Source organism: Pongo pygmaeus, chromosome 15 (genome assembly GCF_028885625.2).
Source record: "Pongo pygmaeus isolate AG05252 chromosome 15, NHGRI_mPonPyg2-v2.0_pri, whole genome shotgun sequence".
In the NCBI taxonomy this organism is placed as follows: Eukaryota; Metazoa; Chordata; class Mammalia; order Primates; family Hominidae; genus Pongo; species Pongo pygmaeus.
In genome coordinates, this window is record NC_072388.2 from 102,650,520 (window position 1) to 102,676,128 (window position 25,609).

General features: G+C 48.2%; 2 protein-coding genes and 1 non-coding gene across 13 annotated transcripts in view; 2 read left to right on the forward strand and 1 right to left on the reverse strand.

Moving 5' to 3' along the window:
• Window positions 1-64: 64 nt before the first annotated feature.
• On the reverse strand, window positions 65-5,704 carry BAG5 (BAG cochaperone 5). Of its 2 annotated transcripts, none has more exons than XM_054449431.2 (2): window positions 5,566-5,704; window positions 65-4,149 (listed from the first exon to the last, which is right to left on the reverse strand). In XM_054449431.2, exon 2 carries the CDS (start codon window positions 4,119-4,121, stop codon window positions 2,778-2,780), a length of 1,344 nt encoding a protein of 447 aa, XP_054305406.1. In that variant the 5' UTR covers window positions 4,122-4,149; window positions 5,566-5,704; the 3' UTR covers window positions 65-2,777. The 2 variants fall into 2 exon arrangements, with proteins under 2 accessions (XP_054305406.1, XP_054305405.1); XM_054449430.2 differs by lacking the exon at window positions 5,566-5,704 and adding an exon at window positions 5,062-5,201.
• LOC129013054 (cytochrome c oxidase assembly factor 8) overlaps window positions 4,898-25,609 on the forward strand; it is a 29,109-nt gene continuing 8,397 nt past the window's right edge. The window contains exons 1-5 of one of the 10 annotated variants that reach the window (XM_063651260.1): window positions 5,836-6,074; window positions 14,840-15,037; window positions 17,301-17,364; window positions 17,917-18,024; window positions 20,398-20,857. In XM_063651260.1, coding sequence (XP_063507330.1) covers window positions 5,913-6,074; window positions 14,840-15,037; window positions 17,301-17,364; window positions 17,917-18,024; window positions 20,398-20,660 — 795 coding nt within the window. In that variant the 5' untranslated portion in view covers window positions 5,836-5,912 and the 3' untranslated portion in view covers window positions 20,661-20,857. Of the gene's footprint in view, window positions 6,075-9,048; window positions 9,141-14,839; window positions 15,038-17,300; window positions 17,365-17,788; window positions 18,026-20,397; window positions 20,858-22,468; window positions 22,590-24,663; window positions 24,752-25,609 lie in introns of those variants that run through there. The other 9 variants (XM_054449427.2, XM_054449423.2, XM_054449425.2 and 6 more) reach the window with 9 other exon arrangements.
• LOC129013494 (U4 spliceosomal RNA) lies at window positions 10,640-10,780 on the forward strand. The gene has a single exon (XR_008493954.2). It is a non-coding gene; the product is annotated as a U4 spliceosomal RNA (small nuclear RNA).

Here is a 25,609-nt window from a genome sequence, read left to right on the forward strand (position 1 = left end):
TTGGATAAAGTGTGATCTGAAAGCAACGCTGACCGAATGTAAATAAAGCAAACGTTCCCAGCCATTTTTGGCATGAACATGGATTATAGCGTTTAATGCAGACCCAAGGCCACACATTTTTGGGGAGTAGGTTTTACTTGCAGTACAGATTCTTTTCATTAAGATCACAAAAATACAATACAATGTGACAAGCCCAGTTTAAGAATTACATGCAGTAGCTCATATTAACATAAACAGCTCCCCGCCAAGGCCGACAAGAGCTAAATCCGGTGTCAAGAGGGTTCATTGCAGGAGTAGAATAATCCAGTACAAGGAACTAGAACAGACTGAAACCAGAAACAAAGCCATGCCTGACAGTCACTCAAGGTCAATCTGATCATTTCCATGACCAATTACCCATGTGAACAATTCAAAGTGACGGTGAAAGATCTGAGCACCCTGTACTCACACACGATGCCCACAGCTTGGCAAAAGGTACACAAACACTTTTGTTTGAAAAGAATGACGGAAACGTCTACTTTCAAAGAACAATGGACACTTTTAAAGGGAATGCTGACATCTAACTTTACAAAATGAAATTTAAAATGTAAGTAGTACTCTGGTGAAGAATATGCCTGAAGCGTAACCATGATTTCCCAGCGGTATAATTAAACAGAGCTCTAATTTAAAAACTCTTCCTGGGCTGGGCGCTGTGGCTCACACCTGTAATCCCAGCACTTCGGGAGGCCGAGGCGGGCGGATCACGAGGTCAGGAGTTCGAGACCAGCCTGACCAACATGGTGAAATCTTATCTCTATTAAAAATACAAAAATTAGCTAGGCATGGTGGCACACGCCTGTAATCCCAGCTACTCAGGTGGCTGAGGCAGGAGAATCGCTTGAACCTGGGAGGTGGAGGTTGCAGTGAGCTGAGATGGCACCACTGCACTGCAGCCTGGGCAACAGAGTGAGACTCCATCTCAAAAATAAATAAATAAAAAATAAAAACTCTTCCTCAAGATTTTAAGAGCATTCTAAAATTATAAAGAAAAGCAATCCTACAATTACTGTGGCCAAAATGTGGATTCCAATGACCTGCCTTGAGCCCGCGGTTGCCAGGAGTTGGACCTGCAGTAGTATGGGAAGCTCATGGCCTAAATACCGACTGCCCTCTGACCCCACCATCCAGTGATTCTAGAACATTTCTAGTAGGAAAGACATAGCAAGGGATTTTCATGATTGGGAAATACTGAGAGACAAGCTGAAGATTTGTTAAGGGCTATGCTTCTGTCATCTTTTAGGTATTTAAGGCTACTCCTTTAGCTAGCTTACTTTCAGCTGTTTAAAGTGACTAGCTCCCTACACAAAGTTACAAAATGAGCGTCTCTGAAAGAGAATAATATTACCCTGGATTTCCAAAGATGTACTCTAACAGGATGACCAGGCAAAAGGTGACCCAGGGGGAGGAGTCTGTTATAACTCTCGGACCCACATGTTCTCAAGGCACTTCAGAACTTTGGGAAATCATTTTGTACTGGATCCTCAGAAAGTATTTATGGAAATACACATCCTTTAGCAGAAGAAAGATGCTTCATGCACGATTGACTTTAATGGCTCTTTCAGGCAACAGAGAAACCACCACATGCCCGTAACATGAGCTCAGTTGTTCAGCAGGCACCCAGAGGAAGCCTTTAATTCCGAGCAGGTTTCACTAATTAGTCCTGGAGCAGGTGTAGTTATATTTACTATGTGAGTGGTTAACAGTTGACTGCCTAGGAAAACCTAGGAAGGCCTGGTCCCTCTGGGTTACTGACAGCGTCTACCCTCACGTTGTAAAACAGCACCGGGGAGGTGTGACAAGGCTGTCCAACAGAAGAAAACCATTACATGCTACATTCAGACTTTTTGATTTAGTTTTAGTATAACCTGACATTGGTAACCCGTCTCCGGTCTTCATCCTCCAACTACAGGTATGGGTGTTTCCTTTTTTTTTTTTTTAAAGGCCCATTAACTTAAATGTTCCGATCCTTATGAATTACTCACTGAGGAAAACTATAAGCTCAGATTTTACAAACAAAAGCAACTTACAAGGTATTATTGCTGGTCCTTTATCCCTTCTCTTTAATGCAGTCTCAAAGGTTTTTTGGCTATTAGTTTTCATAATTTTCTTATGTTGCACACAAAAACAAGATTCCTCTCTCTAAAATGTAGAGGATGGGGAAAATGCAGATGCTGTTTTTCCAACTAAAAATGTTTACAAAAGAACAGACTGTCTGAACAAACAAAAAAACCCCACCCCATTAAGCTGGGTAGGACCAATCAGGCCTTATAAGTGGAAAAAAAAGCCTTCTATGGAGCATAATGAAACAGAACATGTACTGCTTGTGTTTGAACCTTGCTCTTATTTAACCAAAAATTTCCCCTTTCTCCTAATTTTCCTAGTATTATGTAAGGTTATGCCTAGTTCTAGATTCTGAAAGACCTGCATTTTAATGCTTGCACAACCCATTTAAAATTTACAAAAGCTGCCTCTATTTCGTTTTCTGATTAAAAACGCAAAAAAGACAAACCAAACAAACCACACCACATCATACAGATAATGATCCGAATGGAAAAGTTAATGTGCTGTAATGATATTTCTCTTGCAACATCAAAAGCAGCAGATACTGAATAGAATTTGCTTCAATCATATATACTGAGACTGAAATATGCACGTATAAATCAATGAACTGAAAGCTCTCTATACATAGAAGCACACATGAAGTGCAAAACAGTATCAAAAGTGAGATCTCTGGTATTTCAGTACTCCCATTCATCGGATTTCAGGTCGAGATAGCTGAGAATATTCTGAGCAAGCTTCACAGCCTGTTTCCTGGCAGCCTTACACTTCTCTTCTCCCTGCGGATCAACAGCATCCAGGGCTAGCAGCTGCTTGGTGAGCAGCTCTTCCAGACGGATGTAGTTCTTATCGGTTCGATTTCCATCAAATGAAAGAACTTCTCCCTGGATCTCAGACAAGTTTCCAAGGACGTTCCAGACGGCTTTATGGGATGGGTGCTCCTCACAAGCAAACAGCTTTCTTTTCTCAAGGGCCTCCTTCAAGTCAATATATGTGATCAGAGTTTGCACCTCGATCACTGCTCTTCTCCTGGCTTCCCGGATGCAGGGGTTTTTTTCAAGACTTACCTCATCCAACTGTCCAATTAAACCCTGCAATTCTGTTTTGGAGCTCAGGTACAATTCAGGAGGGTTTTGTGCTTGGAGAAGTTCATTTTTTATTTCTCTCATTCTCTTGAGGACCTTTTCTATTTTTAAAATGGAATGATTCTGTCTCAGGTCAAATGCTTTAGTCGTGTCTGCTTCCTCTTCCAAATCCAGATATTTCAATAATTTGTTGATATCTTCTACTACCTCCCTCCGATAATTTCTGATTTCTGTCCGGCCGCACACATCTAGAGCATCCAGGTCGGCGATCAGCCCCGAGAGCACACAGGATAAGTGCCTGCAGGTCTCATTGTTGTTCACACCCATCAGAAGTGCAATCAGGACCCCTCGGGCCTTGTTCACCTCACACATCACGAAGTTGATTTTGGCAACGGAAGGATGTGCATCCTCGGAAAGCGGCAGGGAAGGCTGCTTTTTCATGCAGTCTTCGATGATCTCTTGCACCGCACAGATTTTGGTTAAAGTGTGATACCTTGCTTTCCGCAAGGAGATTTTTCCTCCAGTTTTAACATGTGTCAGCCTCAGAATGATATCTTGGATGCCTTCTTCAAACTCATCAGTTACGCAGTTGCCTCCATTATAAAATGGCACAATTTTCTCTCTCACGAGGGACTGTGCTTCCTCAAAAATGTTCTGTATTTCAATCCGGTGTGGGTGGTTTGCATTCTGCTCCAACTCTTTAAGAAGACGTTCTGTCTCCTGTGCTGCCCTCTTCCTAGCTTGCTGAATATCTCCTTTTCCTTCAGTATCTACAGAGTCTATTTCAAAAAGTTGTTTTGTTAGAATCCTCTCCAGTTTCTTGTAATTCTTGTCATCTGACAGACCACTGAAGCCGACAACTTGCTGTTCTACACTTTTTACTTCCTTTTGGATTTCCTGAAGCCTACTAATAGAAGGATGTTGGTTTCCCATATCCATACTTTTGTTGTGTTCAGTTTCACACGCACTAAAAGATGACAAAAATGATAACTTATTACAGCACAAGGCTTCTGCAGAACACTAATGGTATATTAAGTCATTCTAAAATTCTCATTTTAAAAAGGTATACTTTTGAGCAGTCATCCCACCTCAGCCTCCCCAGTAGCTGGGTCTACACTCGTACACCACTACGCCCAGCTAATGTTATCATTAGTAGTAGAGACAGGTCTCACTATATTGCCCAGGCTGGTCTCAGGCGATCCGCCCACCTCCGCCTCCCAAAGTGCTGGGATTAAGGTGTGAGTCACCGTACGCGGCACAAACTATTTGGAACCAGCAGGGCACCTTTATGCAAGGTGAAACAGAGCTCTTGTAACCTTCCGAACACTAACAGTACCCCGCCCCGCCACACAGCTATGCCTAGTTTCCAGAAACTCTAAGCAAAAGAAACTGAACCAGAACAAAAACCGGTGGCTCTCAGACATCCCCAAGGTCCCTGCTTCTTCGTTTCTCTCCATCCCTTTGTGCACTTCCCCTCCCCACCCTTTTAGCTCCTCACACATCTTCCCTCACAGAAGTCTCCCTGGAGAGATTAAAACCCCACAGGTAAAGAAGAGCGACAGGGACAGCGCTGAAGGGCACCACCTTGGGCTTTCGAGGCCCAACACCTCCTCAGCCCCCAACATGCTTCACTCTCTCAAAAAAACAACAACCCGCGAAAACGTGATAACTATGAATAATTCATTCACTCGCCTCCCACTGGGAGTCCACAATGGCCTAATGCACGTTTCAAGCTCTTGCTTTCTATCAAACGGCTCGCTCAAGGTGGGTAACCAATGGAAACGCATCATCCATCCCCGGCGGATGTCGTGGACGCCACGGAGGGAAGGCGGCCCGAGCTCCTTCCTCCCCGCCTCGCCCTTCCCTCTTGGCCCTTTACCCAGAAGAGGTCTGAATTGGCCGCGGTCTTGGCGTCCCGTGGCTGAGGTGGCGAGGTGGAAGATCAGCCCTTTACGGGGTGCGGCACCGGAGCTGGGCCCCCAGCTGCATCCCTCGCACCCCTCCCGACTAGGTCTGAGCGGGGCAGCCGGTGAAGGGGCCGGCGGTGAAGGGGCCGCTACTGGCTGCAGCAGCCGCTCCGGGCGTCTCGGCCCGGCTGCCAGGACGCGCCCGCAGGGCCTGACCTCACAATGGGCGCGCGAGGGGCGCTCTGCCCGGCCGGGAGAAGCCGGGGGAGGAGGGGAACCGAGGCCCGGCCAGCCCCGGCCAGTGTCCGACCCAGGGGCGGGGACGGCGCCGAGACCGACTCTGCCCTGCCTGATCCGACAGGCCGCGCGGGGGTGGGCGCTGGCGAAGGGGTGGCCCAGCGGGGAACCCCGCGCGCAGGTGGTGCCCCACTCGTCCCCCCGACGGAGGAAAAGGCTACAAGCCGCGCTTCGCTCACCTGTCCCGCCCGCGCCATCGCGCGATGCGTCGCCGACGCTTCCACGACTTCCGCAGCTCCGGCCGTCGCCCGGGCCCGGCAGCCCCGCCCCTGGCCGAACACCCCTAAACCCGGGGACACCTCCTCCGGCGTCCGCGCCTAGCCGCCGACAGGGCCACGCCCACCGCCAGCGGCGCAGCGAGGCAGCCTGGAGTGACTGCGACCAAGGAGCTGCCGCCCGGGTCAGCCCGCGCCGCCCGCCGACTCCTCACCCCGTCGCCCCGCTGGGAAAGTGCACGGTCGGCCGCGCCGCCGAGCTGCCTCGGGCTTCGCGACCCTGCCGTAAAGCGGCCCCTCGCGCCGTCGCAATGCTGCCGTGCGCCGCAGGAGCCAGGGGGCGTGGGGCCATGGTGGCCTTGCGGGCGGGGAAGAAGACCTTTCTCCCCCGTCTCTGCCGCGCCTTCGCCTGCCGCGGCTGTCAACTCGCTCCGGAGCGCGGCGCCGAGCGCAGGGATACGGCGCCCAGCGGGGTAAGCAGGCGTCTGGGGACACTGGGCCAGGAAGGGTGACCGGAAGGGAAGACAAACCCGGGCTTCGGGGCCACTCCCTGCCCTGCACAGCCGCCTCAGGCCTTTCTCCAGGTGCGCTCGCGTCCTATCCCGAACAGTCTCGCAGCCCCAAGGCTCCCGCATCAACGCCCTCGGTCGGATGGGACTGAGGGTGCCGCCGCCACCACGTCGGGGACTGTTGACAGCCAGAACCTTTAAGCATAACAGAGTCACCTGGCAAGTTTGTACCTACCTTATTTGTTCCCGAGAATGATTATTTTTTATATTTTAAGATCTCTTGGCTTAGCGTGCATTTTTTTTCGTTGTGTGTGTATGTTTTGGCTTTGTTAAAATTATTAGTGCTTTTCTTCAAGCAGGGAGCACTTTATCATCGTACTTTTGTAGCGCTTCACGTTGAATAGTTGTTATTTGCAAACTGTGTGTGGGTATATGCATGTTACTGGCCAAAGATCCGCAAAGGATGTCTGTAGCAAGAAAGAGTGGCAAGCAATTTTTATAAGTACTTTTGGGAGGGATGTTTTGTTTAAGGGAGGCCTAGGCCTTGATTCCATCCGTCAGATGAAAATGTTGACTAACGGTGTGGAATGGGCTGGAGATAAAATATTCAAGCAAAGCATGCAAGTACCAAACAGGCTAATGAAGGAGGCTGGAAAACTTGGTTTAAACAATAATTAAAGAAGTATAAAAAAGAGCTAATTAAAAATTGGCCGGGCTCCATGGCTCACGCCTGTAATCCCAGCACTTTGGGAGGCCGAGGCCAGCGGGTCACGAAATCAAGAGGTGAGACCATCCTGCCCAACATGGTGAAACGTCTCTGCTAAAAATACAGAAATTAGCTGGGCGTAGTGGCGCACGCCTGTAGACCCAGCTACTCGGGAGGATGAGGCAGGAAAATCGCTTGAACCCGGGAGACGGAGGTTGCTGTAAGTCGAGATCGCACCACTGCACTCCAGCCTGGCGACAGAGGCAGACTTCATCTCAAAAAAAAAAAAAAAAAAGCTAATTAAAAACTGCAAATGTACTTGCTTGTACATTTTCATTTCTGTTGGGCTGTGGCTGTTAGTACACTTTTATAATTGTAGCTTTGAAGGTCTGTCTAGTTTACAATTTAAACAAGGAGTTACCAGGGCAACTTGTCAACCAGACACCCAAGTGGCTAGCTCAGTTCTGTGTTACAGTGGCCAAGCCCTTGCCTTCTATTCCTGGAACATAGAAACCCACCCAGCATCTCCGTCTTTGGGCGGAAAGATACAGCAGGCGTCTGAAAATGCTCTAAGAGAGCAAACGGGAAATCAACCAAGACATTTCTCGGGGGGAGGATTTTCCTTAGCTTATTTTATGAACTTGTGCTGGAAAGAAACAACAGCACCTAAATAAGGATTTCTCTATTGTCACATACACTTCTTTTTTTTTTTTTTTTTTTTTTTGAGATGGAGTCTCCCTCTGTCGCCCAGGCGGCAGTACAGTAGCGTGATCTCAGCTCACTGCAACCTCTGCCTCCCGGGCTCAAGCGATTCTCGTGCCTCAGCCTCCGAGTAGCTGGGACTACCGGCGCCCACCACCATGCCTGGCTAATTTTTTTGTATTTTTAGTAGAGACAGGGTTTCACCTGTTGGCCAGGCTGGTTTCGAACTCCTGACCTCAAGTGATGCGCCTGCCTGGGCCTCCCAAAGTGCTAGGATTACAAGCGTGAGCCCACCACTCTCAGCCTTAGACTTCTTGTTAAAGTAAAATAAATCTTAACCATGGGTCTGTTCTCAAGATGAGAGACCTCTCTGCCTTGTTTGTTCTTTTTTCGAGATGGAGTTTTTGCCCTGTTGCCCAGGCTGGAGTGCAATGGCGCAGTCTTGGCTCACTGCAACCTTCGCCTACTGGGTTCAAGCAGTTCTCCTGCCGCAGCCTGCCGAGTAGCTGGGATCACAGGCGCATGCTGCCACGTCTGGTTAATTTTTTTTTTTTTTTTTAGTAGAGACGGGGTTTCACTATGTTGGCCAGGCAGGTCTCGAACTCCTGACTTCAGGTGATCCACCCGCCTTGGCCTCCCAAAGTGCTGAGATTATAAGTGTGAGCCACCATGCCCAGCCAGCACCAGCTTTTAATTGAAAAACATTGTAGAATTTAAGAGTCAGGCACCATTCTTCCTTCCAAATCCATCTTTAAAACTCAGCTTTTCAGAAATATAACTGCTTTTGGTAAAGAAAAAAAAAATTAAGACTTTTAAATTCTGTTCCCTAGCCACTTCATACCTGCTTATGTCTTCCCTATGTAGTTTGCATCATTGGTTCCTAAACTTGTCTGCACGTAAGCATTAGTCTGGCTCTTTTAGTTCTTTTTTTTCTTTAATCCAGAAGTTCCCGAACCAGAATGGTTCAGAGATACTCCCTTTTAGTTCTTTTTAATCCATAGTTTCTGCCTCCATCACCTCCCCACCATTTTTTTTTTTTTTTTTTTTTTGAGATGGAGTCTTGCTCTGTCACCCAGGCTGGAGTGCAGTGGCATGATCTCAGCTCACCACAGCTTCTGCCTCCTGGGTTCAAGCTCTTCTCCTGCCTCAGCCTCCCGAGTAGCACCTCCTTACCTTTTTTTTTTTTAAGCAATTTATTTGGAGAGGGGATCACATGTCCTTTAAAACGTCCTACAGTCTGGATTTTGCTGGTTGTGTCTCCATGGTGTGATTTAGCATGTTCCTCTGACCTCTTTCTTGTAAATTGACGCTGTATTCTAGAGCTTTGACCACATTGCGGTTTTTTTTTTTTTTTTTTTTTTTGAGACAAAGTCTCACTCTGTCACCCAGGCTGGAGTGCAGTGGCGTGATCTCAGCTCACTGCAACCTCCACCTCCCAGGTTCAAGCAATTCTCCTGCCTCAGCCTCCTGAGTAGCTGGAATTACAGGTGCCTACCACCACGCCCGGCTAATTTTTGTATTTTTTTGTAGAGACGGGTTTCACCATGTTGGCCAGGCTGGTCTTGAACTATTGACCTCAGATGATCTGCTCACCTCAGCCTCCCAAAGTGCTGGGATTACAGGTATGAGCCACTGTGCCTGGCCCAAAGTCACTTTTAGCTTCAAAAATCAGCTGTAGGGTATGCCTTCTTTTTCTGTTTCCGTGGATTGTTTACTAAGGATTTGAATTTTTCTGTGACTGGTAGAACCTACAAGTCATTTGAACCTGAGTTTTCATAGGAACAAGCCATTTTAACCCCATCTTCTTTTTGGTTAGAGTTACTAAACTGGTAAATAAGAGTGATCCGGCCAGGCATGGTGGCTGACACCTTGCCAGCACTTTGGGAAGCTGAGGCAGGCAGATCACCTGAGGTCAGGATTTCAAGACCAGCCTGGCCAACATGGTGCAATCCTGTCTCTACAAAAATACAAAAATTAGCCGGGCACGATGGCGGTACCTGTAGTCCCAGCTACTTGGGAGGCTGAGGTGGGAGAATCGCTTGAACCCAGGAGGCAGAGGTTGCAGTGAGCCGAGATCGCGCCATTGCACTCCAGCCTGGGCGATGGACCAAGACTCATTCTCAAAAAGAAACAAAAAACAAAAAAAGAGTGAGCGATTGCATATTGATTTAAGCAAGACATCTGATAAAGTCTCTTATGTATTTTTGAAACCGTGTCCTGTATTGTGGTGCTTAAAACACCAATGGAAACATTTGTTTCAGGGTGGTTGGTATTTCCTGCACAGGTTCTTCATGAGGTGCCAGAGATACAGAAATGAATGTGTGTGCCTCTTTTCACACATGCACAGATGGCTCTCCAGGCAGGAGCTCTGCGTGCTAACACATGCCTCCCTGGTGCCTAGAGCGCTGCTTGACCTTTGCATGGTGGCGCAGGGGCAGACAGGTTGATGCTTATGGAGAAAGGCTGAATCCACCATGTCCATCTTTGGAATCTATCGGAAGTTTATTGTTTGCAGCTCCAGGCAGGGTCTCCTGAGGATGCAAGGGGAGCACCACCCTGGGCCTGCCTGTTGAGCACCTAACTTCTGAGAGGAGGAGGATTGGAACAAGTCCACAAATAACGATCTTTTTCCCTTTTTTGGAGATAGGGTCTTGCTCTGTTGCCCAGGCTGGAGTGCAGTGGCACAAACACAGCTCACCACAGCCTCAACCTCACTGGCTCAAGTAATCTTCCTGCCTCAGCCTCTTTAGTAGCTGGGGCTACAGGCACGTGCCACCACGCCTGGCTGATTTTTAAAATTTTTTTGGCAGGGTGCGGTGGCTCACGCCTGTAATCTCAGCACTTTGGAAGGCCGAGGCAGGTGGATCATCTGAGGTCAGGAATTCAAGACCAGCCTGGCCAACATGATGAAACGCCGTCTCTACTAAAAATACAAAAATTAGCTGGGCGTAGTGGCGCATGCCTGTAATCCCAGCTACTCGGGAGGTTGAGGCAGGAGAATCACTTGAACCCGGTAGGTGGAGGCTGCAGTGAGCCGAGATCACGCCACTGCACTCTAGCCTGGGCAACAGTGCGAGACTCTTTCTCAAAAAAAAAAAAAAAAAAAAATTTTTTTTTTTGTAGCTTTGCACAGCGGCAGTATTGTAGCCAATGAGATTTATCTGAGGTGCGATTATTGATAATTGAAAACTTTTCCCAGTACCCTGCTGTGATGACTTGCAATATGGTCAGCATTGGCAATTTTTGACAGTCTCTACAGAGACCGAAAAAAAAAATTTTTTTTATAGAGATGGGGTCTCACTTTGTTGCCCAGACTGGCCTCAAACTCCTGAGCTCAAGCAGTCCACCCTCCTCAGCTTCCCAAGGTGCTGGGATTACAAGTGTAAACCACTAAGCCCAGCCCACAAATCATCTTTAGACAAATTGTCTAATCATCTTTAGACAAATTGTTTAATCATCTTTAGACAATACTGAGGTGCAGGCCTTGAGTCTGTTGGTGGTGGGAAAGAGATGGTTGACTAGGGCCTTAAAGATAATAAAAATAATTAACATGCGTGTATACAGCAGGAGTGGCTTCCTGCTGTGGTCACTTCAGCGTTGGGTGAAAGTGTTCCAGCCTGGATAGCTCTCCCATGTCGTTGGCATTCCTGAAATTAGGAGACTGTTTTCATTGACTTTCTAGTGTTTGCCCTTCTGGTGGATTATTCTTCTTTTATATTGCTGGATTGGGTTTGTGGATTTATCTGGCATGCATGTAGAATAGGGGGCTGGGGACCCTAACCCTCAGTAAATATGAAGTTCCTGACTCCTTCTCACATGGGAACTCAAAGCCTTTATAGAACCGAGAGTTAGAACAGGAAGCAAGAACGCTAAGAACTTGCTAACATTTTCTCTTCATTATTCCCTGGTGGTTTCCCCGTGGTAGCTTTGTGTCATGTACGGGCACTTCCAGGAATCGGGTGCAGGGGAAATGTCTCAGTGTCTCCCCTTCTGAATCTTGGCTTCTGGAGGGAGAGATGCTGGGGTGGGAGCGCTCCTTGGTGGACTACTCAGGAGCTTAATAAAAGCAGAGGCGGCTGGAGAGCCAGGCCTGGCCTGCAGAGCCAGCACGGAGAAGCCTGGTGTAGGGCTGTCCAGCCTGCCAATTTACAGTTAAGAAGAAAGGAGATATATATGTATATATACACACACATATATGTATACACACATATACACACATATATATATACACGTATATACACATATATACACATATATATACACACACATATATATATGTGTATATATGTGTGTGTATGTGTGTGTGTGTGTCTATATATATATATATATATAGTGACAGGGTCTCACTCTGTCACCCAGGCTGGAGTGCAGTGACACGATCTTGGTTCACTGCAACCTCCGCCTCCCGGGTTCAAGCAATTCTTGTGCCTCAGCTTCCCAAGTAGCTGGGATTACAGGTGCACACCACCACGCCCAGCTTATTTTTTGGTATTTTAAGTAGAGACGGGGTTTCACCATGTTGGCCAGGCTGGTCTCGAACTCCTGACCTCAAATGATCCACCTGCCTCGGCTTCCCAAAGTGCTGGGATTACAGGCATGAGCCATGCGCCTGGCTGAAAAAAGATTTTCACAAGAACTGGAAGGTTAACTCCCTCCCAGACCCAAAGATGCAGATTCGGCCTGACCAGCAGGAATGCACATGTGCCTCTCTGTGACAAGGGCAGAACTGAGGCTGCTTCTCAGGAGACTGTGAGGGTCTAGCGTGCCCTCCCCGCAGACACGAGGGCGGGATGGAAGAGCCTTCTCTCCTCAGCATAGCCAATGGGACACCATGAATCATAGGCTTGTACTGTGGAAACTAGCAATTATGGTAATTATTCGCACTACGAAGGGCTCTTCCTCTTACCAAAGGACATTTTCCTCCCCCAAGCTGCTTCTCCTCGCTTTTAAACAGTAGCTCCTCTGTGAATAAAGGCAGAAACGTATGATTATAGGGAAGAACACAGGACGATAACATCTCTCACATTATAATGGCAAACAATGATTTGAAAATATTGGTACACCAGCTTTATCCGTAAAGCAGTTTATGTGAGTGATAACTGGTAGATAAATATGGAAAAGTAGCCGAACACACCTGACACCTCTCTGAGCTTGCTTTGTGATATGTGGGCAGCTAGAAAAAGTAGCTAATTGTTAGGTGGCTCCTTTAACATTTCCTGATCGGGAGCCTGTGAGCAGAAAAGAGCAGGTGCAGCCCTGGACAGTGGTCATGCACTGTTAGCGCGAAACCCACTGAGCTGCAGACACCCGGGTCAGCTCGGAGGAGGGAAGGAGTCGCCGTCCTGGGCCACAGTCTAGCGGGGTGGACCCTGGTGCCATCCCTTTGGTGGGACTCACCTTAGTTTCTACCAACAGCCAAATATCACAGATGCAAAGACTTGGGGGAGAAGCCCATGAACATTTTCTGAGTCCTTTAATGTATGATAAAGAAAAAAAAGAAAAAATAATAAAAGTCAACATTTGTAGAAATGTAGGTTTTGTGTTTTTTGTTTTTTTTTTTTTTTGAGGCGGAGTCTTGCTCTGTCACCCAGGCTGGAATGCAGTGGTGTGATCTCGGCTCACTGCAACCTCCGCCTCCCAGGTTCAAGCAATTCTCCTGCCTCAGCCTCCTGTATAGCTGGGACTACAGGTGCCGGCCACCACGCATGGCTAATTTTTGTATTTTTAGTAGAGATGGGGTTTCACCATGTTGGTCAGGTTGGTCTCAAACTCCCGACCTTAGGTGATCCACCCACCTCAGCCTCCCAAAGTGCTGGGATTATAGGCGTGAGCCACCGCGCCCAGCTAGAAATGTAGGTTTTATTTTTTTAATGGGATATTTGGTGATTGTGTATAGTTTTTAGACTGATGGGTAAAATGTTGAAGGTCTGTATTGCAATCCTGCCTTTACTTTCTAAAAAGGATTCCTAAATTGGTCCAGCATCAAATCAGTGTATTTTAACCCTGACGATGAGCAGTATAGTTTCAGGTCTTGAATAGCAGGGTCCCCCCACTATAACTCCCTGACAGTTCTTCCTGCCCATTGCACAAACAAAATCAGTTCATGGAGACCATGGCATTGCAGTAAAGAAAGAGTTTAGGGCCGGGCACAGTGGCTTACGCCTATAATCCCAGCACTTTGGGAGGCTGAGGCAGGCAGATCACCTGAGGTCAGGAGTTCAAGATCAGCCTGGTCAACATGGTGAAACCCCATCTCTACTAAAAATGCAAAAATTAGCCGGGCGTGGTGGCATGTGCCTATAATCCCAGCTACTCAGAAGGCTGAGGCAAGAGAATCGCTTGAACCCGGGAGGCGGAGGTTGCAGTGAGCCAAGATTACACCACTGCACTCTAGCCTGGGCGATAGAGCGAGATTCCATCTCAAAAAAAGAAAGAAAGAGTTTAATTGATGTGAGGCCGGCCATGCTACATGGAAGAGTTATTACTCAAATCAGTCTCTCCACACATCTGGGGACTAGAGTTTTTCAAAAATAGTTTGGAGTAAGGGGTGGAGGTGGCTAGGCAATGGGTGCTTGCTGCCGATTGGTCCGGGTGCAATCACAGGGGTGTGAGACTCATCCTCCTGCGTGCCGAGTGGCTTCTGGGCAGATCCAGGAGGAGCCATCACGTTGGACTTGCAAAAAACCTGAAAAGATATCTCAAAAGGTCAATCTTAGGTTCTGCAATAGAGATGCAGGAATAATTGGAGAAGTTGCAGATCTTGTGACCTCTGGAATGATGGCTGGCACCTTACCAGAATTCAGACTCCTCACCTTCTCCTAGCCTGGTAGGGTCTCTCATTAGCTTAAGAAAGCTTAGCTCCACCCTGGCTAACAGGGTGAAACCCCATCTCCACTAAAAAATACACAAAAATTAGCCGGGCGTGGTGATGGGCGCCTGTAGTCCCAGCTACTTGGGAGGCTGAGGCAGGAGAATGGCGTGAACCTGGGAGGCGGAGCTTGCAGTGAGCCGAGGTCTCGCCAGTGCACTCCAGCCTGGGCGACAGAATGAGACTCCGTCTCAAAAAAAAAAAAAAAAAAGAAAACTTAGCAAAGGTGGTTGAGTTTTGGGAAAGGGCTGTTATTATTTAAACCAGAAACTAGGCCCTGTGTGGTGGCTCCCACTTGTAATCCCAGCACTTTGGCCGAGATCATGCCACTGCACTCCAGCCTGGCGACAGAGCGAGACTCCATCTCTAAGTAAATAAATAAATCCAGATTGTACATTTTATAATACTAGAGATTCATTTTGTCATATGTTAATCCAATTTACTTTGTTAAAGGTCTCAAGATTCTGCCCTCCAAGAAAGTCTTGCCATGATTGGATAGGACCCCCAGATAAATATTCAAACCTTCGACCTGTTCACTTTTACATACCTGAAAATGAATCTCCATTGGAACAAAAGCTTAGAAAATTAAGACAAGAAACACAAGAATGGAATCAACAGTTCTGGGCAAACCAGAATTTGACTTTTAGTAAGGTAAGTTTAAGTTTTAGATCAGAACGGCCGGGCGCGGTGGCTCACGCCTGTAATCCCAGCACTTTGGGAGGCCGAGGTGGGCGGATCACGAGGTCAGGAGATCGAGACCATCCTGGCTAACATGGTGAAACGCTGTCTCTACTAAAAATACCAAAAATTAGCCGGGCGTGGTGGCAGGCACCTGTAGTCCCAGCTACTCGGGAGGCTGAGGCAGGAGAATGACGTGAACCCGGAGGCGGAGCTTGCAGGGAGTGGAGATTGTGCCACTGCACTCCAGCCTGGGCAACAGAGCCAGACTCGTCTCAAAAAAAAAAAAAAAAAAAAGTTTTAGATCAGAATGAGAAATAACACAGTTGGCCACTTGAGGGTGCTAGGTATTTAGTATATTGCGTTGTTGTTTGTTACATGGTAGTACTGGGTCTCAGTCCGTCCCCCGCACTGTATGTACGTATATGCATATAGTTTTAAAAACTAATATGTAACTGTATATAAGAAATGGTCATTCGTAGAACCACAGGTCTTGAGACTTTGAAGGAAGCAATGTATGAGCAGCAGAGCCAGAACTAGAAGTACATGTTTTACACACATACGTGTGTGTGTTTATCTTTATGAGAATACCGGTTTTTTTAGGTGGGTCACGGTGGCTCTGCAATCCCAGCACTTTGGGAGGCTGAGACGGGTGGATCACTTGAAGCCAGGAGTTTGAGAGCAGCCTGGCCAATGCAGCGAAACCTTATCTCTACTAAAAATATAAAAATGAGCCAGGTGTGGTGGCATATGCCTGTGATCCCCGTGACTTGGGAGGCTGAGGCACGAGAATTGCTTGAACCCAGGAGGTGGAGGTTGCAATGAGCCGAGATTGCGCCATTGCACTCCAGTCTGAGTGACAGCAGTGAGACCCTCAAAAAGAAACCCGTTTTTGTGATGTGTTGTCATTCTTCCCGAGAATTCAAAAAAAATTTTTTTTTTTTTTTTTTGAGATGGAGTCTCGCTGTCACCAAGCTGGAGTGCAGTGGTGCGATCTCAGCTTACTGCACCCTCCACCTCCCAGGTTCAGGCGGTTCTCTTGCCTCAACTTCCAAGTAGCTGGGATTACAGGCACGCACCGCCGTGCCCAGCTAATTTTTGTATTTTTAGTGGAGATGAGATTTCACTATGTTGGCCAGGATGGTCTTGATCCGCTGACCTCGTGATCCACCCACCTCGGCCTCCCAGAGTGTTGGGATTACAAGCGTTGAGCCACCGCGCCCAGCAGAGAATTCAAAATTCTTAACAGGATACTTATAAATAAACTGTGTAAGAAAGAAGTATAAATAGTCTAAACCAGAAGAAAAACATTTAACTTTTTTTTTTTTTTTCCTGAGATGGAGTTTCACTCCTGTTGCCCAGGCTGGAGTGCACTGGCATGATCTCAACTCACTGCAACCTCCGCCTCCCTGGTTCAAGCGATTCTCCTGCCTGAGCCTCCCAAGTAGCTGGGATTACAGGCGCCCGCCACCACACCCGGCTAATTTTTGTATTTTTAGTAGAGATGGGGTTTCACCACATTGGCCAGGCTGGTCTTGAACCCCTGACCTTCAGGTGATCCGCCTGCCTTGGCCTCCCAAAGTGCTGGAATTACAGGCGTGAGCCACCATGCCCGGCAACATTTAAACTTTGACTTTCCATTTGAGTGGGCTATGTCAGGTGGGGTATATTTATCATATTCTGTGGGGGTTTTTTTTAGTTTTGAGACAGAGTCTCACTCTGTTGTCCAGGCTGGAGTGCAGTGGCGTGATCTCGGCTCACTGCAACCTCCACCTCCCGGGTTCAAGCAGTTCTCCTGCCTCAGCCTCCTGAGTAGGTGGGATTATAGGTGCCCACCATCACATCGGGCTAATTTTTGTACTTTTAGTAGAGGCGGGGTTTCTCCATGTTGGCCAGGCTGGTCTGGAACTCCTGACCTCAGGTGATCCACCCACCTCGTCGTCCCAAAGTGCTGGCATTATGGGTGTGAGCCACTGCGCCTGACCTATTCTGTGGATTTATAAACAGTGTCTCCCAAAGTTTATTGAACATCTTTTCAGATCCTGTTTCAAGCAAAAGACTTTTAACCACATTCAGAGGGTTTTAAACGAGCTATGAGATGGGTCACCAGCTTCTCAGAAAATCCACATCTAAACTTCTCCAGGACACTGTGAGCTGTGCTCTAGCCAAAGAAAAATGGAAAGACAGAGAAAGGAGTTCTGAGAGCTTTTTTTTTTTTTTTTTTTTTTTTTTTAAGGAAAAAGAAGAATTTATTCACTCAAGACTAAAAACTAAAGGCCTGGGCCTGAGAACTGAATCAGGTTAGTGCGTTTGTTTGGTTTTTTTTTTTTTGCTTGCTTTCTTTGGGTTTGAGCTAGTCCATGAGAAGGGAAAGGAAGGGCAGTGAGAGAAGTGGGGAAGTTCAGGGTAGTCCTTGGTCTGCTTTGGGGCAGTGCTCGGCCCACCCCTGTCCAAGTTAAGTTCTCTTGCACACCCAGTTCCCAGGCATGGCTCTCCAATCTCCAGCTCCCTCTTTTCTCTCAGGATTTTAGGTGGTTATGATGGATGACCAACCTCTGACCTTTGACTTTCGTCCTGAGGTCTCAGCCTTTGCAGCTTCTCCCTCTCCAAACCAGCTTCTCTTCTGATTCCTGATCTCAGTTCAGTGCTCAAAATAGCCTTTCCTTATTTTCTCTTGGTGTTGATGTTAGGCCTGAATAACATCTCCTGCTGTTTGTTAAACAGATGTCTGCTGCCAAAAAGTTGTTCTGATAGAAAATCCAAAATCATCGACCCCAAAAGCCAAGTCTGTCATTGGGCTAAAGTGCCATTCCTACTAATCCTTTGCCTCACCTGATTCATTTGGAATAAAGGGCCGGGAGCTCGAGTCACCCCCGTGCCAGGACCTCTGTTGCTGTTTGCTGGCTGCTGGAGAGGTGGGGTCTTGCAGGGCAGAGCTGGAGCAGATGCTGCATCCAACAGTAAGCATGAGAATGAGCGCTCACAGTTTTGGGTCCTGTGCTGGACACGGTGCAAGTCCTGTGCATATATCACCTGTTGCATTTCCCACAGTGACCCAATGAAGTAGATACTGTTATCTTTACCATTTTATAGATGAGCAACCTGAGGCTTCACCAAAATTGCACAGTGAGAATGTGGTGTGGCCTGGATTCTCACCTCGGGAGTCGGATTGCAAAGCCTTACTGGGCCTCGCCACGCCCCACGGCTGTCAGCGCATTCCATGCTGACCTGGCCGTGTACGTGTGCGTGTGCACGTGCGCGCCTGTGTGTGTGCATGTGTGCACACCACATGTGCCGTGTCCGTAGGTCTGTCATCATATCAGGTAGGACTAGGTCAGCTCATATCTTGGAAGTGCTTTGGAGACAGCCACTCTGCTAACAGATGGGAGAAGTTGTTTTGATTCTTACTAAGGTCCCAGAATCCTATGGATGGCGTTGCTGAGTATTGAAAGGCTGGCCTTAAATTAGGTTTGAAACTGAATTTGGTATTAGGACAGGATGTGTTAAGGAAGGGAAACATACAGGGAGCTGCCTGCTCTGGCAGCTGTTGAAAGTGAGCAGGCCGCAGTGCCTGCAGTGGGAGCGGGGCAGCAGGCATGTCACCTTGGGCCAGAGCACATGTCTTGTACATGGTTGCACCAATGTGTTAGGTTATAGGTCCCCAAGAGGCAAGAGAAGGGGAGCTTTGTTGAATACGTGATGTTGGAGAAACCTTTGGCCCCAAAGAACAAATTTAGCTTCGTTCTCCCTGCAATACAAATGTATTCCAGTGGGTCAAAATGTTAATTATTATTAATTTTTGTTTGTTTTTTGAGTCAGAGTCTCACTCTGTCTCCCGGGCTGGAATGCAGTGGCACCATCTGGGCTCACTGCAGCCTTGACCTCGTGGGCTCAAGTGATCCTCCCACTTCAGCCTCCCAAGTAGCTAGCACTACAGGTGCACACCAGCACCACACCTGGCTAATTTTTGTGTTTTTTGTAGAGACGGAGTTTTGCCGTGTTGCCCAGGCTGGTCTCAAACTCCTGAGCTCAAGGAATCCACTCGCCTCATCCTCCCAAAGTGCTGGGATTACAAGCGTGAGCCACCGTGCCCGGCCAAAAAGTTAATTATTAAAAGTCAGGCCGGGCGCAGTGGTTCACGCCTGTAATCCCAGCACTTTGGGAGGCAGAGGTCAGGAGTTCGAGACCAGCGTCATCAACGTGGTGAAACCCCGTCTCTACTAAAAATACAAAAATTAGCTGGTCATGGTGGCACTCGCCTGTAATCCCAGCTACTCAGGAGACTGAGGCAGGAGAGTCACTTGAACCCAGGAGGCGGAGGTTGCGGTGAGCCAAGATTGCGCCACTGCACTCCAGACTGGGTGACAGAGCAAAACTCTGTCTCAAAAAAATAAAAAAATGAAAGTCAATTGTTTATGGATTAAAGAGTTAGATACATAGTTCGTAGCTGTAGAGCATCTAATAAGATATAACAGACTCACCATTATCTGGAGGAATGATACCCTCCTGAGCTTGAGGGTGAAGATAGAGATATTCAAGAACATAAAAACTGAAAACGCCTGTGTTAAGGACTCCTTTTGATCCAGGTTTCTGGAGGAGAGTTTGCTGAGCAGATGTGGAGGTGGCTCAGTACCCAGAGGCGGGTGGAGATGGCCCCAGTCATGGCCTGTGCTCAGACACTAGGACCAGAGTAATTTCTTCCTCGTGTTTAAACTTTTCTCCTAGGCCACTGCTTTACCTTTCTCATGCTATAAACTGGCTTTCTCTGCCTCCTTGTTTATCCCTCCTAAATTCAAAGAAGCAGTCAGCTGAGGAGGCTGCCTTTCCTCAGGCTGGCTCCAGCCCAGTTGGGAGGTGCCCGGATTAGCTGAGGCAGAGGTGGGGCTTGTGCAGAGAGCCTGGCTGCTGCCATGGAGACGGGAGGAAGCAGCCAAAAGAGCAGGCAAAGGATCAGAGGGCTGGGTAGGCGCAGGGATCAGTGTCCCGGAAATGTGAGGAAGGGCAAGTGCTGGCAGCAAAGACAACACGGGCAATTTGGACTTCAGGAAAAGCTGCCACAAATTTGCAGAAATAACACACATTTATAGACAAATAACGTGACTACAAGAAGAAAAAATTGCTCAAATTCTAAATTTTACAAGGCATATTTGTTTATTTTTTTGAGATGGGATCTCACTCTGTCACCAGGCTGGAATGCAGTGGCGTGATCTCGGCTCACTGCAAGCTCCGCCTCCCGGGTTCCAGCGATTCTCCTGCCTCAGCCTCCCAAGTAGCTGGGATTATAGGCACCCGCCCCCACACCCGGCTAATTTGTGTGTGTGTGTGTTTTGTAGAGACGGGGTTTCGCCATGTTGACCAGGCTGGTCTCAAACTCCTGACCTCAAGTGATCTTCTCATCTCAGTCTCCCAAAGTGGTGGGATTACAGGAATGAGCCACCGCGCCCAGCCTACAATGCATATGCAACAAGAAGTCATCATTTCATGCTTACTCAGTTCATGGGGGAATGTTTACAGTCTTGAGACTCAGTGCTGGTGGAGTTACATCAAAGGTGGATGGCAGCAGAAAATCCTCAGCCCCTTTTTCAGAAGGATTTAGCTACACATATTTACATATATCCCAGGAAGCAGGCAAATGATGCTCATGAATCATCTCTAAGAATTCATGTGGAGAGCCAGGCTTGGGAGGCTGAGGTGGGTGGATCACCTGAGCCCAGGAGTTTGAGACAAGCCTGGGCAACATGGTAAAACCCTTTGTCTACAAAAAATTTAACAATAAAAATAATTAAGGCCGGGTGCGGTGGCTCATGCCTGTAATCCCAGCACTTGGGGAGGCTGAGGTGGGCGAATCACCTGAGGTCAGGAGTTTGAGACCAGCCTGACCAACATGAAGAAACTCCATCTCTACTAAAAATACAAAATTAGCCGGTCATGGTGATGCATGCCTGTAATCCCAGCTACTCAGGAGGCTGAGGCAGAAGAATCGCTTGAACCCCAGAGGCGGAAGTTGCACTGAGCCGAGATCGCACCATTGCACTCCAGCCTGGGCAGCAAGAGTGAAACTCCATCTCAAAAAAAAAAAAGCCAAGTTTGGCAGTATGTGTCTGTAGTCCCAGCTACTCGGGAGGCTGAGGTGGGAGGATCACTTGAGCACAGGGGGTGGAGGCTTCAGTGAGCCGAGATTGTGTCACTGCACTCCAGCCTCAGTGACACAGCCAGACTATCTCCAAAAAAAAAAAAAAATTCATGTGGGGAAACATGGGAAGAGTTCAGCTGTGTGTTCCTTGCAGCGCGATCTTTCATTGCAGAAGAATGGGAAGAATGGAAATGTCCAGTGCTAGAAGAACGGATAAGGCTGTGGTGGCCTACCCACTCACTGGCCTTCACTGGAATATTCTGCAGCAGTGCAGAAAAATGAGTGATTGAATTTGAAGTGCAAGCAGCAGAATACTGTGATTTCAGTTCTGCCGGTCTCAAAATTAAATCTCATTTATAAGGCAGGCAGTATTGTGGGAGAATTCCTCTAATGTATTTCATTCCCAGAGTGTTTATGCAGTGGCAGGAAGTGTGCCATCAAGATGGGTTTAGTTTAAGTCAGTCTCCTGAGTATTTATGAAACACCCACTCGGTTTTCAGTAAGTGTGGTGAACTCGGTGTTTTGCCTCTTTCCCTGAACTTAGTGGTAGGTTCGGTATTAAGCTGCAGTGCTGCAGTGTGGATGGTGCCCTGCTTAGCAGATATTACAGCGCTTCTGCTGCCTGCTGAGCCTTGGCCTGGGGGTGTTTGAGCCAAATGCAAGGAGACTTGTCCTGAGGGACGCCCGTGTCAGTGGAGTCAGGTGGCAGCAGCTGGTACCCCTGCCTGCAGGATACTCCTGTGGTCACCCTAACAGCAGTGACCACAAGCAAGCACTTCTGTGCCAGCCCCACCCCTCCTGCCACACTGACGGAGTGTAGCTTCATGAGGTGTGCGGTTGCTGTCACACACTAGAGAGGAAGAAACTGAGATGGAGGTAAGTCATAGCTCTGGGGCCACACAGCCAGGTGGGGACAGTCTTAGCCTCCGTCCATCCCAGATGAGGTCTCGCTATGTTGACCAGGTTGGCCTCAAGCAGTCCTCCTGCCTCAACCTCTGAGTACGGACACAGTTTTGAGTGCCCTATATGTGTATTAACAGTAACACATGAGACAGAGTAGGCCCTCTTTATCCGAGGGATACATTCCAAGACCCCCAGTGAATGCTTAGCCGAGGCTAATACCAAGCCCTGTATGTACACTAGGTTTTTCCCTACACGGTTGTCCCTCCCCTATGTCCTCAAGTCAACCAACCACAGATTGAAAAATATTGAAAGCAATAAACATAAACAATAAAATATTGAAAATAAAAAATAAAATTTTTTCCTTTTAGACGGAATCTCACTCTGTCACCCAGGCTGGAGTACAGTGGCACGATCTCGGCTCACTGCAAACTCTGCCTCCTGGTTCAAGTGATTCTCCTGCCTCAGCCTTCTGAGTAGCTGGGACTACAGGTACACACCACCACGCCTGACTAATTTTTGTATTTTTAGTAGAAACAGGGTTTCACCGTGTTGGCCAGGCTGGTCTCAAACTCCTGACCTCAGATGATCCGCCCACCTCAGCCTCTCAAAGTTCTGGGATTACAGGCATGAGCCACCGCGCCCGGCCAAAAATAGAAAAATTTAGAAGTACAGCATAACGGCCGGGCGCGGTGGCTCACGCCTGTAATCCTAGCACTTTGGGAGGCTGAGGCGGGCGGATCACCTGAGGTCAGGAGTTCGAGACCAGCCTGGCCAACAATGTGAAATCCTGTCTATACTAAAGACACAAAACTTAGCTGGGCGTGGTGGCGCATGCCTGTAATCCTAGCTACTTGGGAGGCTGAGGCAGGAGAATCATTTGAACCTGGGAGGTGGAGGCTGCAGTGAGCCGAGATCATGCCACTGTACTCCAGCCTGGGCAACAGAGCAAGACTCTGTCTCAAAAAAAAAAAAAAAAAAAAAAGTACAGCATGACAACTATTCATACAGTATTTACATTGTATTAGGTATCATAAGTAATCCAGAGATGACTAAAGCATATGGGAGGATGCGAGTAGGTTATTTGCAAATATTTGGAGACAAGGCCTTGCTCTGTCACTGAGGCTGGAGTGCAGTGGCGCTATCGTGGCTCCCTGGAGCTTCAACCTCCCAGGCTCAAGCCATCCTCCTGCCTCAGCCTCCCAAGTTGCTGGGACTGCAGGCACATGCCACCATGCCTCGCTAATTTAAAAAAATTTTTTTTGTAGAATTTTTTTCTATGTTGCCCAGGTTTATTACACCATTATATTTTATTTTATTTATTTTTCGAGATGGAGTATCAATCTGTCACCCAGGCTGGAGTGCAGTGGCACAATCTCGGCTCACTGCAACTTCCACCTCTGGGTTCAAGCAATTCTCCTGCCTCAGCCTCCCAAATAGCAAGGACTACAGGCGTCTGCCACCACACCCAGCTAATTTTTGTTTTTTTGTTTGTTTGTATGTTTGTTTTTTGTTTTTTGAAGCGGAGTCTCACTCTGTCGCCAGGCTGGAGTGCAGTGGCCCTATCTTGGCTCACTGCAACCTCCACCTCCCGGGTTCAAGCAATCCTCCTGCCTCAGCCTCCTGAGTAGCTGGGACTACAGGTGTGTGCTACCACACCAAGCTAATTTTTTTTGTATTTTTAGTAGAGATGAGGTTTCCCATGTTGGCCAGGATGGTCTAAATCTCTTCACCTCAGATCCACCCACCTCAGCCTCCCAAAGTGCTGGGATTACAGGCGTGAGCCACTATGCCTGGCCTGTTGTTGTTTTTTTTTTTGAGATGGAGTTTCATTCTTGTTGCCCAGGCTGGAGTGCGGTGGCACAATCTCAGCTCACTGCAACCTCTGCCTCCTTGGTTCAAGGAATTCTCCTGCCTCAGCCTCCTGAGTAGCTGGGATTATAGGCATGTGCCACCACGCCCGGCTAATTTTTTTTGTATTTTTAGTATTTTTCTCCATTTTGGTCAGGCTGTTCTGGAACTCCCAACCTCAGGTGATCCGCCCGTCCTGGCCTCCCAAAGTGCTGGGATTACAGGCGTGAGCCACCTCGCCCAGCCTATTACACCATTTTATATAAAGGATTTGAGCATCCTGAAATGTTGGTATCTGTAGGAGTCCTGGAACCAATCTCCTATCGATACCAAGGGACAACTTTTCATTTTTAGCTATGATAAAGTTTATAAATTAGGCATGAGAGACTAGCAATGATAACTAATAAAATAGAACAAGTATAACGATATGCCAGCATCTCTAATCTCGTATTTTGCGACCATTACCAAGTAAATAAGGGTTACTCAGACACAAGCACTGCTGTACGACGACAGTGGATCTGATCACCGAGACGGCTGCTGAGTGACTAACAAGTGGGGCGTGTCTACACCATGTATGTGCTGGACAAAGGGAGGAGTCGCCTCCTGGGCGGGTCGGAGCAGGACCTTGGGAGGTTTCATCACGCTCCTCAGAACAGCATGCAGTTTAAAACTTATGAATTGTTCATTTCTGGAATTTTCCATTTAATATTTTCAGACCCCACTTTACCTCGGGTAACTGAAACCATGGAAAGCAAAACCATGGATGGAGGGGACGGCTGTGCTGCTGCCATCTCCCTTACACAGTTGAGTAAACCGAGGCACAGAATAAAATGAAGTAGCCCCAGATGACATAGGAAATGGCAGAACTGAAGGGAAAAGCAGAGCAAGGGGCTGTAGAGTTAAACTGCTCTTCATTCCGGTGGCACTAGACCTGTCCGAGCGGCCAGAGGACACGTGGCTCTTGTCCTGTCTGCTGTGTGGCTAGGGGACAGCCGTGCTTGTGCCATGCCATCTGAGTGTTTGTTTCTGTCTGTGTGAATAAAGGGGTTGCCAGACACCCTCCCGGCTCTGTGGGAGGGAGGGTGGAATCATGCCCTTGGCCACTTTGCCCACTCCCCCGTGGGCCGGAGCATCAGCATTAGCTGTGCCACAGGGTGGTGTGCGCTCTGCTGGAGGTGGCACCTTCAGGGGAAGGCAGTCTGCCGGGGAGGCTAGAGAGCACCTTGGGTAGGAGCCGAGCATGGCCCCCGCGCCTCCGCATGGGAAGTGCTGGAGATGCAGGAGCTCCTGAGCCAGAGCCCAGCGCTCTTACAAGAGACCTCATTTCCTGTTCGGGGACTGGGGCTTCTAAGCCAGAGTGCTCCTCCTGCACCCGCCACCCTGGATGTGGTTTCATTCCCTGGTCCCTGAGCCATAGCTGGGGGGCATGAGACTGACCCCCTGGGCTGCTTTGGGGACCCTACTTCAGGGCAGCCCTGCCACTCCCTGTAATGGGCTGTGGGTCCTGCCGTATGGCCTTTCTACCTCTCTTGCGTGTGGGTGAGCCTGAGCGTGGCCACCGCTCTGGGAGTGCCACAGAGGCAAGCGGCACTGGTCCTCATTGTTAACAGCCCCACCAGCATGTGGGGATGGAGTAGTCAGGCCGGGACCTGTCCCAGGAA

What these genes read in the sequence shown, in the direction of transcription:
- BAG5 (XM_054449431.2), bottom strand. Translation starts at nt 4,121, where the DNA reads ATGGATATGGGAAACCAACATCCTTCTATTAGTAGGCTTCAGGAAATC.